We start from the raw sequence: 13,783 nt of genomic DNA, 5'->3' as shown, positions 1-13,783 counted from the left end.
TGAGGACAATTGAGGATTTTTCATTGTTTTGCCATCAGCAGCGGTGGTCTTCCTTGGCCTATTAGTCCCTTTGCGGTGAATAAGCCCACGTGTGTTTTTTTTTTCTTTTTAACTGTATTTCACATAGTTTGATAACCTAAAGGTTTGCCTGATGTCTATTGGTTTTATTCTTTTATTTTAGACTCATAATAACATATTTGACTTTTACTGTCATGGGTTTTGTCCTCATGCAAATCAATGGCAACTGCAGAGTTTAGTGGTGTTTGAAAGTGTAGAAGCAGGCCTAGATATCGTATGCCTGTGCTAATGAAGCAAAGGAACACACCTGCATAATCATAAACACATGTGAAGCCAAATGTCCAAAACATAATGGTGCCCTGAAATGTGGGGGGCTGTGTAAAAACTTTTGTAATTTCAACATAGTGTATGAAACCAAAATGTATGCAAAAATCCTTACATTAAAGTCTGGAATGTGTAATTTAATCATATTTGAATGGTTTGATTGAGAAATTTTCAATTGTTGAGCAGATGGGCATAACAAGGAAAAATACGTCCCTGTTCCAAACATTACAGTGGGCACTGTATATGTACTGTTTGTCACTTAATAGAGAGAGGTGAGTACAGCTCTCAGTTTAAAGTCAATATACAAAGCAACTAAATTAATAAAGTCAGCAAAGTGATACAGGACATTATTTCACTTTTTTGTAATTTTACTGAAGTATATGTAAAAAACACCAGGAAAATCTATTTGTATGTGGAAGGTATTAAGTAGTCCAGTGTCTTTATGTATGTCTTCTTGGTAAGAATAAACAACTAAAGCTTTATTGCTACAACGATAGGATCTGGCTTGTGGAACATATTGCCCCAAATTTACAAAACTTAAATGAACTATTTTTATTAGGTAAATAATAAAATAAGGTTTTAAATTAGGCTTTAAATTTAATTCATGACTGATGAATTTTGTCAACTGTCAAACATTTAGACAAGCATGCTAAAGCAATGAGAATACGCGCACACACGAGGTACTGAACACATTTTGAATGTATATTATGCAGTAACAATTGGTTCAGTACTGCAGGATTAAAATATACAAAATGCTGTATTGGGGGAAAACTGTGAAACAGTAATGTGACGTTAGAAAAAAAAACAAGAGATGTGAACAAAATTAGTTGTTCTAGTCCAAGTTGTGACACCCTTCCATGCCTTTAAATTCCATACTAGCTTTTTATAGGGGAACATTTTGTAAAGGTCATAAATAATTAGCTTAAATTATTGGAGCATCTGTCTCTTTAAAACTAAACACTCTAGCAGACTTTATTTCTTACTAGATGATATTTTTCTCAGTGTCAGTTAGGGAATGTGGATTAATGCTATTTATTTATTTAATGCTATTATTTTAATGCTATTATTTCTAATAATAACATATAGTTTTTATTTTTGCTGATAATAAATGTCAGAACACTTATTATATCTGTAACGGATAAATACATTTACATTTTCAGCATTTAGCAGACGCTTTAATCCAAAGCGACTTACAATTTTGACTTCACACTTTTTTTTTTTTTGAGCAATTAAGGGTTAAGGACCTTGCTCAGGGGCCCAACAGTGGCGACCTAGTGGTGGTGGGGCTTGAACCGGCAACCTTCTGACTACTAGTCCAGTACCTTGACCACTGGGCTAACACTGTCCCAGCAATACATTCATTTGCGCTTCCTTCAGTCCTCTTGTTGCTCTTAATCTGTTTTTCCTACAATCATGTACTCCACTTTTTCTGGTTAGTTTTCGATCATGTAGATTTGCAGCACTTTCGGGTCTTTTATCACTATTGATTAGTAAACCATAATGTTTGACTCATTAACTGCTAATATGTTTATACAGTATTGTTTTTGTTAAGCACAAATACCAATGGCTTAAAATGATTAATCATAATTAAATCGTTAAAATGTGTACAATGTGTAAAATTAAACCAATTATAGAAAAATACACATTACAGAAGTTTTAGTAGGCTAATGTTCATTCAACTTTTGATTGAAACACTGATGTTCAAAGTAATTAAGGCAATTTTTAGCTGGTTTAAAACAGATTGTTTTATTTAACATATTTAATGTTATTTTGTCAAGTTAAACTGCATTAAAAACAGAAATACCCTATAACTTAACCTAACCTATACTTCAGCATTTACCAACTAAATTAGCTAAAAAAGCTTTTTTTTTTAAATTAATTATTCAGTTAATAGCATTTGCACAGTGTTGATTACCTTAAGATTCAGTATAGTGTGGGTTATTTTATTGTGAAATATCCCAACTTAATTGGCTGCTGATTGTACAATAACTGATGTTCGCAATCTTATTAAAGCCCTCATATTTTAAAAAATAGTTTCGAAACATGTACAACTTACTGTATCAACGTAAAGCATTTTTAAGTGCATGTAAAATAAATATGAATTCCAATCGCACAGTTACGGTCTTATCACGCTGTGTATTTAAATTGTGCAAAATTAAACACGTTGTTTTAATGACATGAAAGTTTGTCGATGTACAGACTGGGTCTGTTGATCTAATGGTATTAATACTTACTTCTGACAGACGTAACATTATATATAGTCTGATTTATATTTTGGTAAAGCTCTATTAGATCCAAGTGCCATTTATACTGTTAGATCCAACTTATACATTTTCTATAGTTGTTGGACCATGAGATTAGAAATTAGTACAATGTGTATAGGATTAATAATAACGACAATGCATTTACTTTTACTGTGATGCTTTTCTTGCATAGTGTTACATGTAAATCCTAAATTTAATGCATTTAGTTTTTGTACTTTAGAGTCAGCAAAGGTTTTTGAAATTTGCTTTATTATTATTTTTTCAGTAGTAGTGGCTGTATTCTTATTATTCTTATTATTATATTATTATTATTATTATTATTATTATTATTATTATTATTTCGTAGTAGTAGTAGTAGCTGTAGTAGTGGAAAATCATTTTTTTCTTAAGAGTTATTGCACAAAACCATATCTAGTTTAAAGCTCTTCTGCAAAAAAAAGTTTTATACCACCAAACTGATAACAGGCTAAAATAATCGACTCGATCTTCCAATGAATTGCTAACTTGTTAGGTCTGTTATGTTTTCCATTCATCTTTCATCACTCAGATGACAGTGTTTTAACACTTTTTAGGTCAGTGAGCCCGCTTTCTTTAGCAATCATTTAAAGATTGTGCTAGAATTTACCCTGGTGTTTTCCATGTGTGAAGGTTTTTTTGTAAACTAGGATAGTGATACTGCTACATATTACCAATGGGTCGACTGTTAACTTTTACAAGTGACATTTTGCAAGCTAATAAACTGTACTTTCCTTCATTCTCAGGAAACAGTGAGAACACACTGTGATAATGTAACTTTTTGGAATTCAGTCAATCACAGAGGTATCGATTGCATCCGGCCTATTTAAAAGCACTGCTTCTGGAACCAAAAAATAATGATCGAATGTAACTGCATTAATAACCACAAACAAATTCCAACTCCCATGGAAAAAAGCGTAAGTCAGCATTCTCACAGAATTCTGTCATATACTGATAAATTGGTCGACGATGGGAGGTGTTTGTATTAAGCAGCATGAATAAAACCATCAATAAATCAAAAAAGCTTTCAAAACTTCAATAGCATTTAAAGTATTCAGCATATTGATAACTTCAATAGCTTTTAAAATATTCATCAAATTGCTCCAAAACAAGTTGTATTTTATCAAGTGTAACCCACATTACATACTACAACTCTTATACTGACACTTTTACCCTTTATTACATAATAACAAAACTGATTTTTATTAATAACGTCAATTGCATTTAAAGTATTCAGCATATTGATAACTTCAATAGCTTTTAAAATATTCATCAAATTGCTCCAAAACAAATTGTATTTTATCAAGTGTATCAAGCTTGTGGCTTTAGGAAAAATTGCAGTGCACAATGTTATGTTAAATCTGAGACTCCTGTCAGTGACAATAAATACTGTAACTGAAGCATTTTTAAATGCATTCTGTTCTGTATACGTTACTCTATCGTGTATTTAGCTAAATTCATCAGTGATAAAAAAAAAAGTATTGTACCCAACCCTGGACGTTGTTATTGTTTGAAGTGCAAACAATTATTTTATTGGACATACAATTGTTTTGAATGTTGTACATATCGGATACATATTTTCCAACATGGCTGTGTCATTTGTTTTCCATCTGTGCTACAAAGTTCCACTTTGAGTGTGATTACATTCATTTTAAGGCAAGCGGCGTTATTTTTGGCAGTGCACCCAACTCTGTGTAAGCATTTGCTTTTTAAACGAGAATTAGTCTGTTCAAGGGGTTGAATTATTTGGACAGGATGGCTTGCGCCGGAGCTGCCTCTCCAAAGTGGTGCGGACCAATAAGATCAGCCCACAGCTCCCAGCGTAACCGGAGCCACTGACGTGTAGGATGCGTCAAATTAATTCGAGGAAACTTCAGCCTACGGGGTCAGACAATTGTTGTCTTTAACGAATGAAGAGCGACCTCACCACTTCTTTCAAACGGAACTTAAAGTTTCACTTCTGAAGGACAAATACAGAAACGATCTCTGGATATTTTCTGCTCTGGAGCTCCATACACTGCATGCGAAAGAAGCAGTGAGCTCAGCCATCGAGGGGAAACTGTTTCAAGAAAACCGTCCCAACACAACGGCAAATGGGTAAGCTTTCGTTCACATCTGCATGCTTCAGTGGCAGGGGATGATAGAAGCAGGACATGTTTTGCATGCCTGCATAACGGTAGACATGACAGTAAAGTCAGTGACTTTCAGTGGACGTTTGTTTTTATGTAGATCGTCTATGCGCAAGTGTTCTAGTTAGCTGTTCTAGACTATACTGTTGCACGTCGACTGCGCTATTGAAAGTATTTTAATTATTGTATAAATATGCCACGTTTAAAAGTAACATGTCGTTTTGCCATTAATTACCAAGGGATTATAACTTTCAGCTTTATTATAATTGAGTTGCTTTAAATGTACATTTTAGCCAGGGGCTGATAACAGATGTTTGTTTTCATCAAGAGTTTAATCACACTTTAATCACTTCTGCCATGTTTCTCTTTTAGAGCAAACCTATGGCGAGGTGAACCAGTTAGGAGGGGTTTTTGTCAACGGCCGGCCTCTGCCCAATGCCATCCGACTAAGAATAGTGGAATTAGCCCAGCTCGGGATCCGACCGTGCGATATCAGCCGACAACTTCGTGTTTCCCACGGCTGTGTGAGCAAGATCCTGGCTCGATACAACGAAACCGGCTCCATATTGCCCGGCGCAATTGGAGGCAGCAAGCCTCGCGTTACGACGCCTAATGTGGTAAAAAGCATACGGGAGTACAAGCAAGGAGACCCAGGGATTTTTGCTTGGGAGATTCGGGACCGACTGCTTGGAGACGGAGTATGTGATAAATACAACGTGCCCTCTGTCAGCTCCATCAGCAGGATATTAAGGAACAAGATTGGCAACCTTTCCCAGCCCAACCAGTACGAAAGTTCTAAGCAAGCAGCGCCTCAGCCGAGCCTAACATACAATCATTTATATCAGTACACCTACCCCAATGCCATGTCTCCTACTGGAACTAAAATGGGCAATCCTCCCGGTGTCCCTGTCACCGGAGGACATGTTAGTATACCGCGCGGCTGGCCTTCAGCACACACCGTCAGCAACATTCTCGGCATCAGGGCTTTCATGGACCCCACAGGTGAGACTATAACCTATTATATAACAAAAATTTTTTACACATGCTAAACCACTACACGCTACAGTACTCTACGAGGCCTGCACACTTCACAGCTTTTAACACTAAGATAAAAACTTAATAACGATAAACAACAAAACAAAACGATATTTCTCTATTAGAATATCTAACAAAAACGAAAAGGGCCAGCAATGCAATTTTTGCTTTGTTCATACCTTGTAAATACTTAAGGGTAAAAGAAGTTTGTGTAGGCCTTAATACGTTCTCTTACGAGTTAAGTACCCAGTATTCGGCCTGCATGTTCAATCATGCTTTAGTGGTTTAGAAATTTGCTAAATTCATTTACTGAAGGATTTTATACTGTGCGATTAATAGAATATATTAGAATATATATTTATATAAAAATACATTAAGAAAATGAGAAAAAGTAAAACATTTATTTTGCATTTTTAAATTATTATTATGATTTACGCAGTGAGGACTGACCGAACCCTTTCCGTATATTCGATTTACATTGGTATATTGTGTTTTATTATAAACTATTATATATACATTGCACGCCTTTTCAACGAAGAAGGTAAAATAAATGAATGCAACAATAAAATCGCCTCCAAGCAATTAAAGGAATCATGAAACATGATTAATTTAAATCATGAATCATAAATAATTGAAATAATTAAAGTATATTTCATACATGGAACGGAACTTAATTTTACATCTTAAAATACTAATACAATAGCATTGATTATTAACCCCTTTTACTCCCCACTCTTTAAAAATGCTCGATTTATTTATATTAAACAAAAAACACCTGACCATGCGTTGGAAAAATATATTTAAGGAATTATTTATTAATGAATAATAACAATTTGTATTGTTATTTTTTGTTAATAACAATAATTTATTATTATTATTGTTGTTATTATTATTATTAGGATAATTACATATTATATATTTTTATACATATTATATATATCATTTTCATTCTTAATCCTGTCATTTATCCAGCCATTGCTGGTAGTGATGGCTACACGCCGAAAATGGAGGACTGGGGTAGTGTAAACCGAGGAGCATTTCCCTCCACACATGGAGTCAACGGAATAGACAAATCCATTGAGGCAGACATAAAGTACCCTCAGGTAACAGCTTTTTCCACGTAGTCTGTGCATTTGGGCAAACTGCAACTCATTACGGATAATTCCCATGTAAGGCCTACTTGATCTGTTTTTCATTATTTTGAGCTGATTACATAATCAATACTAATGATGCTCATTATGGCCTAGATCTAAACCGTGCTTGTGCATGTTTGTGTTTTTTTCTTCTTCTTTTCTTTTAGCCTTCATCGACTCTGTCTAGTTACGTTGCACCGTGTGCCTACTCCCCCTCGAATCAGTATGGTGTGTATAGTGGTGCAGCAGGCAGCTATGTGAGTCCCGGGCACCACTGGCAGGCTCAGGGAACGAGTGCCATGAGCATCCATTCGGGTGAAATCCATTCTGCCATGCCCTTCAAACACACCAACCGAGATGGTAGGTTCAATACTGTTTGATAAAGATTTGATAATAATTCGACATTGTAGTATGTCAGAGTAAACCCTATTTTAAATTTTTTAATGCGAACGTGATGTACTATGCACATACAATTGTAAATCTACAGTATTTAACATTAGGTCAAAGATAATAAAATATATCTATATTTATTGCAGCTTACGTTACAGTTATGTTTTTTACAGTAGTACAGTAGTTTTTTAGTACATCTGAAAACGAAATGCTGCAATAATATTTCAGTTTAGATGTCTGAGATGCTGCAATGACATTTGTATCATAAATGTGTTTTGCTAAACCTGACATTTTTATTTCTGCCTTACGTTATACAGTGTAAAGTTTAACGAGCTACCATTACCTGAAACAATAATGATAATAATAGTAGTTTGATATTATGTTTGTTTCTTACAGAGCTAAAGCTTTATATCGTATAATTAGTCTCGAGGAATACCTGTTGCTTTATTTAAACATTTTAAAAACACCGGCACCCCTGTCAGTAAATATTGCAGAGGATTTGCTAAGAAAGAGAAAAGGCCCATGTCACTTCAGTTTAAACAGTTATGTTCTCAGCGGGGCAGGTTTGTGGTTTAGTGATGTAGCTTACGTCATATTAATTAACAAGAAGTTGCATTATGAAAATATAATATAAATATAAATATATTACCTTGGTTTTATTCATTATTAATAACATTTTGTTGGTTTTGGAGTCACGTCATTTTAACAGAAAAAAGAACTTTCATGAAATAAACCAGTTTTAAATATTTTCAACAGTTTTATTAAGCTTTCATTAATCTAATAAGTGGTTTACATATCTCTTTTCTTTTAAACCCTTAGCTGTTTTTACGTGTATACTTTGTGGTTTAGAGGTGTATCCCTCGTTATATAAACTAATAAGAAGTGAAATCTGACTTAATTAATATATTAGCCCTTTTTTTTTTGCTGGGTTTGGATTCACACCGTATTTACATTAAAAAAAAAATGTGCAGGATATTTACCTCTTTCCTTCGATTAATTTTATGGTTCACTTTTTAAATGGCCTAACTTGGTTATATGCCACTTCTGACCAGTTAACTAATGTTATTTAGAATTTGTGACGTAGCTATGTAAAATCAACTATAGCAAGAAGAGACAACATATCTTACCAGTTTATGAATATGTAGTTTTATTAATGAATAATTATATTTTGCTGTATTTTTGGACCAGTTTTACTCCTTAATTCCCCTTATTATATTACTTGAAGAAGAAATTCTGTTGTATGAGATGCGGTTTTGGCAGCATAATTAAATATTACATTATTTGAATGTATTTTATATACTGATGTCCTGATCTCACAGCAGGGAAAATAAAAAAAATCCCTAAATATGCGTCTTGAGCTTTCACTAATTCGTGCTAATTTGCATTGGACACAGTCATGACGGTCTGTTTGCTTTTTAACTATATACCCGTGTTTGTACTTGACAGGAGACAGAAAGCCCCAGAGTCCCCTCAGTAAGCAGCAGCACGAAACGCTCAGCACTATACACGGACTCAGCCTTCCTACGTCATCATCGTAGCCACGGAACCTGTTCCAGAAGCGCAGCGGCGCATCGCGCAGATTTTGCATCATAACAATGTTAGTTCAGCGCATTTCACGAAAACGAACAGTAAGTTCAAACGCTACTTGCTCTCACGACGTCATCTTCAGTACATTCCTTTAAAAAACACACTAAAACAAAATGAATGTATTGTATTTTCTCTTTATGAAAGTTGATTGTTTCGCAAAACAAATGTTTGTCTACGTTATTTATGAAAATGACCACATTGCAATTGCAAAACAAGATTTTGCAGTCATGGAAAACACTTTGACAATAATGTAATGTTACTGGCTATGTCCTCAACAGTACGTTGTAAGTGGGAAAACTGCAGTGCCTTAATCACAAGCAGATATGTGAACTAAGTAATTAATTGTTAATGTAAATAATACAAATTCTTAGTTATATATTTTTATAAATTCATTTGAAAATATGTTGAATAAAGGCATTGTGTCAATACACTGCTATCGCAAATGTCCATGTTTTTATTTATATTTCTCTAAAAACAGACCCCAGTAACCATCGGTCAGAAGTCAGCTCGGCGTCTTTTTTGCTATTTAGATAAATTGTAATTTAATGCTGTGTAACATCTTATTACTGTGTATAATATGATGCTAAACCAAACTAAATGCTGTTTGGCATAGCCAAATGCAAAAATCTGTGAACACCAAATATTCAACACAGCCGATATTCGAAACACTGCAACGCAAAGGAATTCAAGCCACATTATTAACATATTAAAAAGTTTTTTTTCCGATTTAAATCCAAATTTTGTTGGTGGTAAGTGGTTGTGTTGAGGAAATAAATGTCGAAGCGAAACGACTTTGAACCCAGCATTGCACATTCCAATCTAGCAGGCACATTGGTTGGTACTTGGCTTTATTGTAGGTGTTATCGTGTCTATGATCATAATCCAGCCTCTGGGTTGGTGGGATTTCAGAATACCATGCAACGACCACAATTAGGTGCAAAACTGCAGTTAAGACCCAGGATCGTTTTTTTTCTGAAACAGTTCAGTGCAATATGCGTGGGTGATAAAGGCTATTTTGTTTTCCTCTCATGTGCTACCATGCTTAATGGCGCCTTGCAGCGTTTGGCGCCTTATTCGATGCTATCTTGGTTGTTTCTGGGACGAAGCCATAAAGTCGGCACAATATCCAATATTAGCGTTTTTGACTTTTGATTCTTGTTACACGTGTAATATTGGCATCACCATCAGCTTAAATACTACTGGCATTTTAAGTTAGTTATCTGACCAAATTATGACCCATTTGTTAACTGTATGACAACGCAATCTTGTGTGTATGCATGTTTCCATTTTTTGTTTCCTTATTATAATATAGTAATACTACTACAAATAATAATGTCTTTTGTCGTTTAGTTTTTATATATGCATTATATTCCTGAATGATAATTAATCCCATGGCGTTAGATTAGTGTTTAAACCAGTTAATTTAGGACTGAATTTAATTTCATTTTAATTGTCCTTATTTTAGTGGTGTACACATTCTGGGAATAGGATATACAGTACATAATTTACGTTTGACTGTAATAGCTGTGTAATAGCCTCTAAATTGGTAATGATGCATTAACCAACATGTTTTGCATATTGAAAGTTTTATATTAGATAAAAATAGTTTAATGTTATACTATGCTGAATCCATGTTTTATGGTTGCGCTGATACTGTTTAGTGTGTTGGTACTAAAATGAGACCAACTTTATTAAGACTTATCTAATGCATATGAGTTGTAATTGAACTATATTTTATCTTAATTTTGAACAGGTCTTAGCACATACAAACTATATTACACTTATATTACTTTCAATATGTATAGGTCCTTCGTTCAACCTGTATAGAAAAAAAATAGTTTGGTGTTAGCCATTTGTTTGTTTCTCCTCATGGATACCTGATTTTTTAAAACCGTTACAGTGCCGCCAGATAGATGAATAGAATAATAAATAAAATAAAGCAATGATATTTAATCATAATCATATGCCGCAGCATAGCGCTTACTGGAAAACTAATAAAATAGCTAACACGTTTGTATGCAAAAATATAATTGCCAGTTATTTTTATGTGAAATATAATCCCAGTGGTATTCAAAATACTATTTAAATATAGAATTATTAAACTAGATAATAGAATAGAATTGATAATTCACTGATTACGGACAAATACTTCTGTTACAAAATGCATTTTAAGTGCTGCAAACTATACTTACTGTGTCTCGTAAGAACTATATGTTGATCTGAACAAAATCAACGTTTAACAAAATAATTAAGGCATAATGAAAAGGTTATGTACCGCGTCAGACAATTTCATTACATTTTTGGGGAGTTTTAATTTTTTTTTCCAAATGAAATTATTTATATGAAAACGTTTTGCAAAATTTATGGATAAAATGAAGATGATTTAATCTTTAGTACAGTTTAGATATTTGTGTTTTGTAGTTGAGAAAATACTCTTATTACCTGCAGTTTTATTAGCTAAAATAATAACTCTTTATACAAAATTATTCATGAATTTTATGTTAACAGTAACGAAGCATCAGCAGAAGAGCAGTACAGAAGTTCAGTTAACAGTATAAGACTTGTCTGATTGTTAGCACGCTACAGGTGGGTGGCAACGTAAATCTCCTCTCAACTGGAGGAAATAAAATGTGCCAGACAATATTTTGATGAATGATTGTGTGTGTGTGTGTGTGTGTGCGCGCGCGCGCGCGCGTGTGTGTGTTTGTCAAGGGAAACTTTTTAAAATACCTAAGATACGGGCAAATTAACGAAAACTATGCTCACCCAACCAATAACTTTTCTTCTGTAAAGTTTAACAATGAACAGACAAATGTTGTAGTCGAAAAAACGATCTGGCAACATGGGGGTGAAACGTTAAGTGTTTATTATTATTATTATTATTATTATTATTATTTTATTATTAATTTAGGGATTAATCTTCTTTACAGACTACATTTTATTTGAATTATTTAAGTGTACTTTCCACACACACACACACACACACACACACACACACACACACACACACACACACACACACACACATACATACGGATGCATGAATATGCAATAACAAACATAATAAAAAAAAGAAATAGTATACCCACAATTAAAATGTATTGGTTTTTTTTATCAAGCGAATAAAGATAACTAAAACAATAACGACTATGTAAAGTAAAGTACACTTCCCAAGTGAAAAAAAGAAAATAGATTTAAAAATGCTGGTAATAATAAAATAAATTACTGATTATTAATTTCGGGCGACCGAATAATTAATTAATTTCTTTGCCGGAAAAGACCAGATAAAACAGTACTAGTCTAATAACAAAAATGTCAAATGGTTTGTTGATTATCTATTACCTATTTAAAAATAGAATGTATTACACATACTGCAAATGTGTAATAATGTATCCTAATTGTGGTATGTTGGTACTGTGAAAGTCTGAGTGACACATCTTCAGTACTTTGCTCAGTACAGGATGTCTGTTCATAAACACCCTGAGCCGAACTTTAACAAAGGCACTTAAAGTTTCAAATGTCTTGTGTTTTTTTAATTAACTACATAAGTGTCATTTATTTGGGATTGTTACATAAATTTTAGTTTTTTAAATGAATTCCCATTATTTTAAAATATCCCAGTGTTTTCATTTAAGTCATGGTTAATTATATATGATCTATTAATGAGTTAAAACATTGTCAAATGTCATCATTGCATTTGTCATTCACTTCCACCTGACAGGTACAAGTGTACAAAAATAATGGTGTTTAACCAGTGAAGCATAAAGGAATTTATATACATACACACTAAGGAATGCAATGAAATGAGACACTGTGTACCTGTTTTTTGACTGAGGAATTATTTCTACATAAAAGCTGTGCATCACTTTGGCGTGTAGTATGTGCAATATGAAGTATCTGGAATTACCAGACATACAGCTTCAGGGTTCCAGAGTTTTGGTTACTGTCGGTGTTTTACAAGTTCTTTGTTTACCCATTTCCAGTTTCCTTCCTTTTCTAACTCTGAAAAAAAAAAATAGGTAGATCGATCCCATTCTGTGAGGAGTGTATTATTGCTTTGTGCCCAGTGATAGCTCAGTGGTTAAGGTACTGGACTAGTAAACAGAAGGTTGCCGGTTCAAGCCTCGCCACCACCAAGTTGCCACTGTTGGGTCCCTGAGCAAGGCCCTTAACCCTCAATTGCTCATTGTGTTCCGCTCACTGTGTAAGTCGCTTTGGATAAAAGCGTCTGCTAAATGCTGAAAATGAAAATGAGTGACTGAATGTATGAATTCATTTATGGAAGTAACCTTGCTGTATCTAAAACCTTTTTTAGTCATCTGTAAAACAGTGAATTTACTGTTAGCTCATTACCTGGTTATACAGATAAACATTACATTATTTGTGTTTTACATAAATGTTGAAGGAGAGGTTGTTTACATAGAAACTGTGATGGTCACAAAACATGCAGTACAAAACAGTTAACTAAAATGATAAATGACACAATCAGTTCATCACAACTTTAAAAAATCCAAGCCTTTCCAAGAGCCACAGAGTAAAGAACATTATAACATTGAACACATTACAAATTATTACACATTTAACAGGTGACTTACAACAATGTTAAAAAAATTGTACAAACGTTAAATACAAATCAATATAATTATTAGTTAAGCACATGTACTGTGTTACTTTTACACTGCAAACTTGTCACACTTATAATTTGGAATTGTCTTATCTATTCAAAGCTTTTCAAGCTGATGACACATCCCAACCCCCACTCCACCCACCCTTTTCCAGAAAATAATAATAAGAAAAAAAAAATCAAAAATAGTTTTTTTCTTTTAAATGTCTTTTTCTTACTTGAGAACATCACTGTCAGATTGCATAAGCTCATCCAGATTAAGAA

At 33.7% G+C, this 13,783-nt stretch overlaps 1 protein-coding gene across 1 annotated transcript; it reads left to right on the top strand.

The window, feature by feature from the left end:
• The first annotated feature begins 4,714 nt into the window (after window positions 1–4,714).
• On the top strand, window positions 4,715–8,846 carry pax1a (paired box 1a). Its single transcript, XM_063007938.1, has 5 exons — window positions 4,715–4,718; window positions 5,123–5,752; window positions 6,758–6,888; window positions 7,086–7,278; window positions 8,755–8,846. The coding sequence occupies exons 1-5, from the start codon at window positions 4,715–4,717 to the stop codon at window positions 8,844–8,846; spliced, it is 1,050 nt and encodes a 349-aa protein (XP_062864008.1).
• The last annotated feature ends 4,937 nt before the right edge of the window (window positions 8,847–13,783 follow it).

The sequence above is a fragment of the Trichomycterus rosablanca genome, chromosome 13 (genome assembly GCF_030014385.1).
Source record: "Trichomycterus rosablanca isolate fTriRos1 chromosome 13, fTriRos1.hap1, whole genome shotgun sequence".
NCBI lineage: Eukaryota > Metazoa > Chordata > Actinopteri > Siluriformes > Trichomycteridae > Trichomycterus > Trichomycterus rosablanca.
The sequence above is the reverse complement of the archived record's forward strand: the minus strand, read 5'-3'. Positions and strand labels throughout refer to the sequence as shown.

What these genes read in the sequence shown, in the direction of transcription:
- pax1a (XM_063007938.1), top strand. An exon ending in GGCTTTCATGGACCCCACAG is followed by an intron (nt 5,753 to 6,757) that starts GTGAGACTATAA and finishes TCATTTATCCAG; the next exon opens with CCATTGCTGGTAGTGATGGC. An exon ending in CAAACACACCAACCGAGATG is followed by an intron (nt 7,279 to 8,754) that starts GTAGGTTCAATA and finishes TGTACTTGACAG; the next exon opens with GAGACAGAAAGCCCCAGAGT.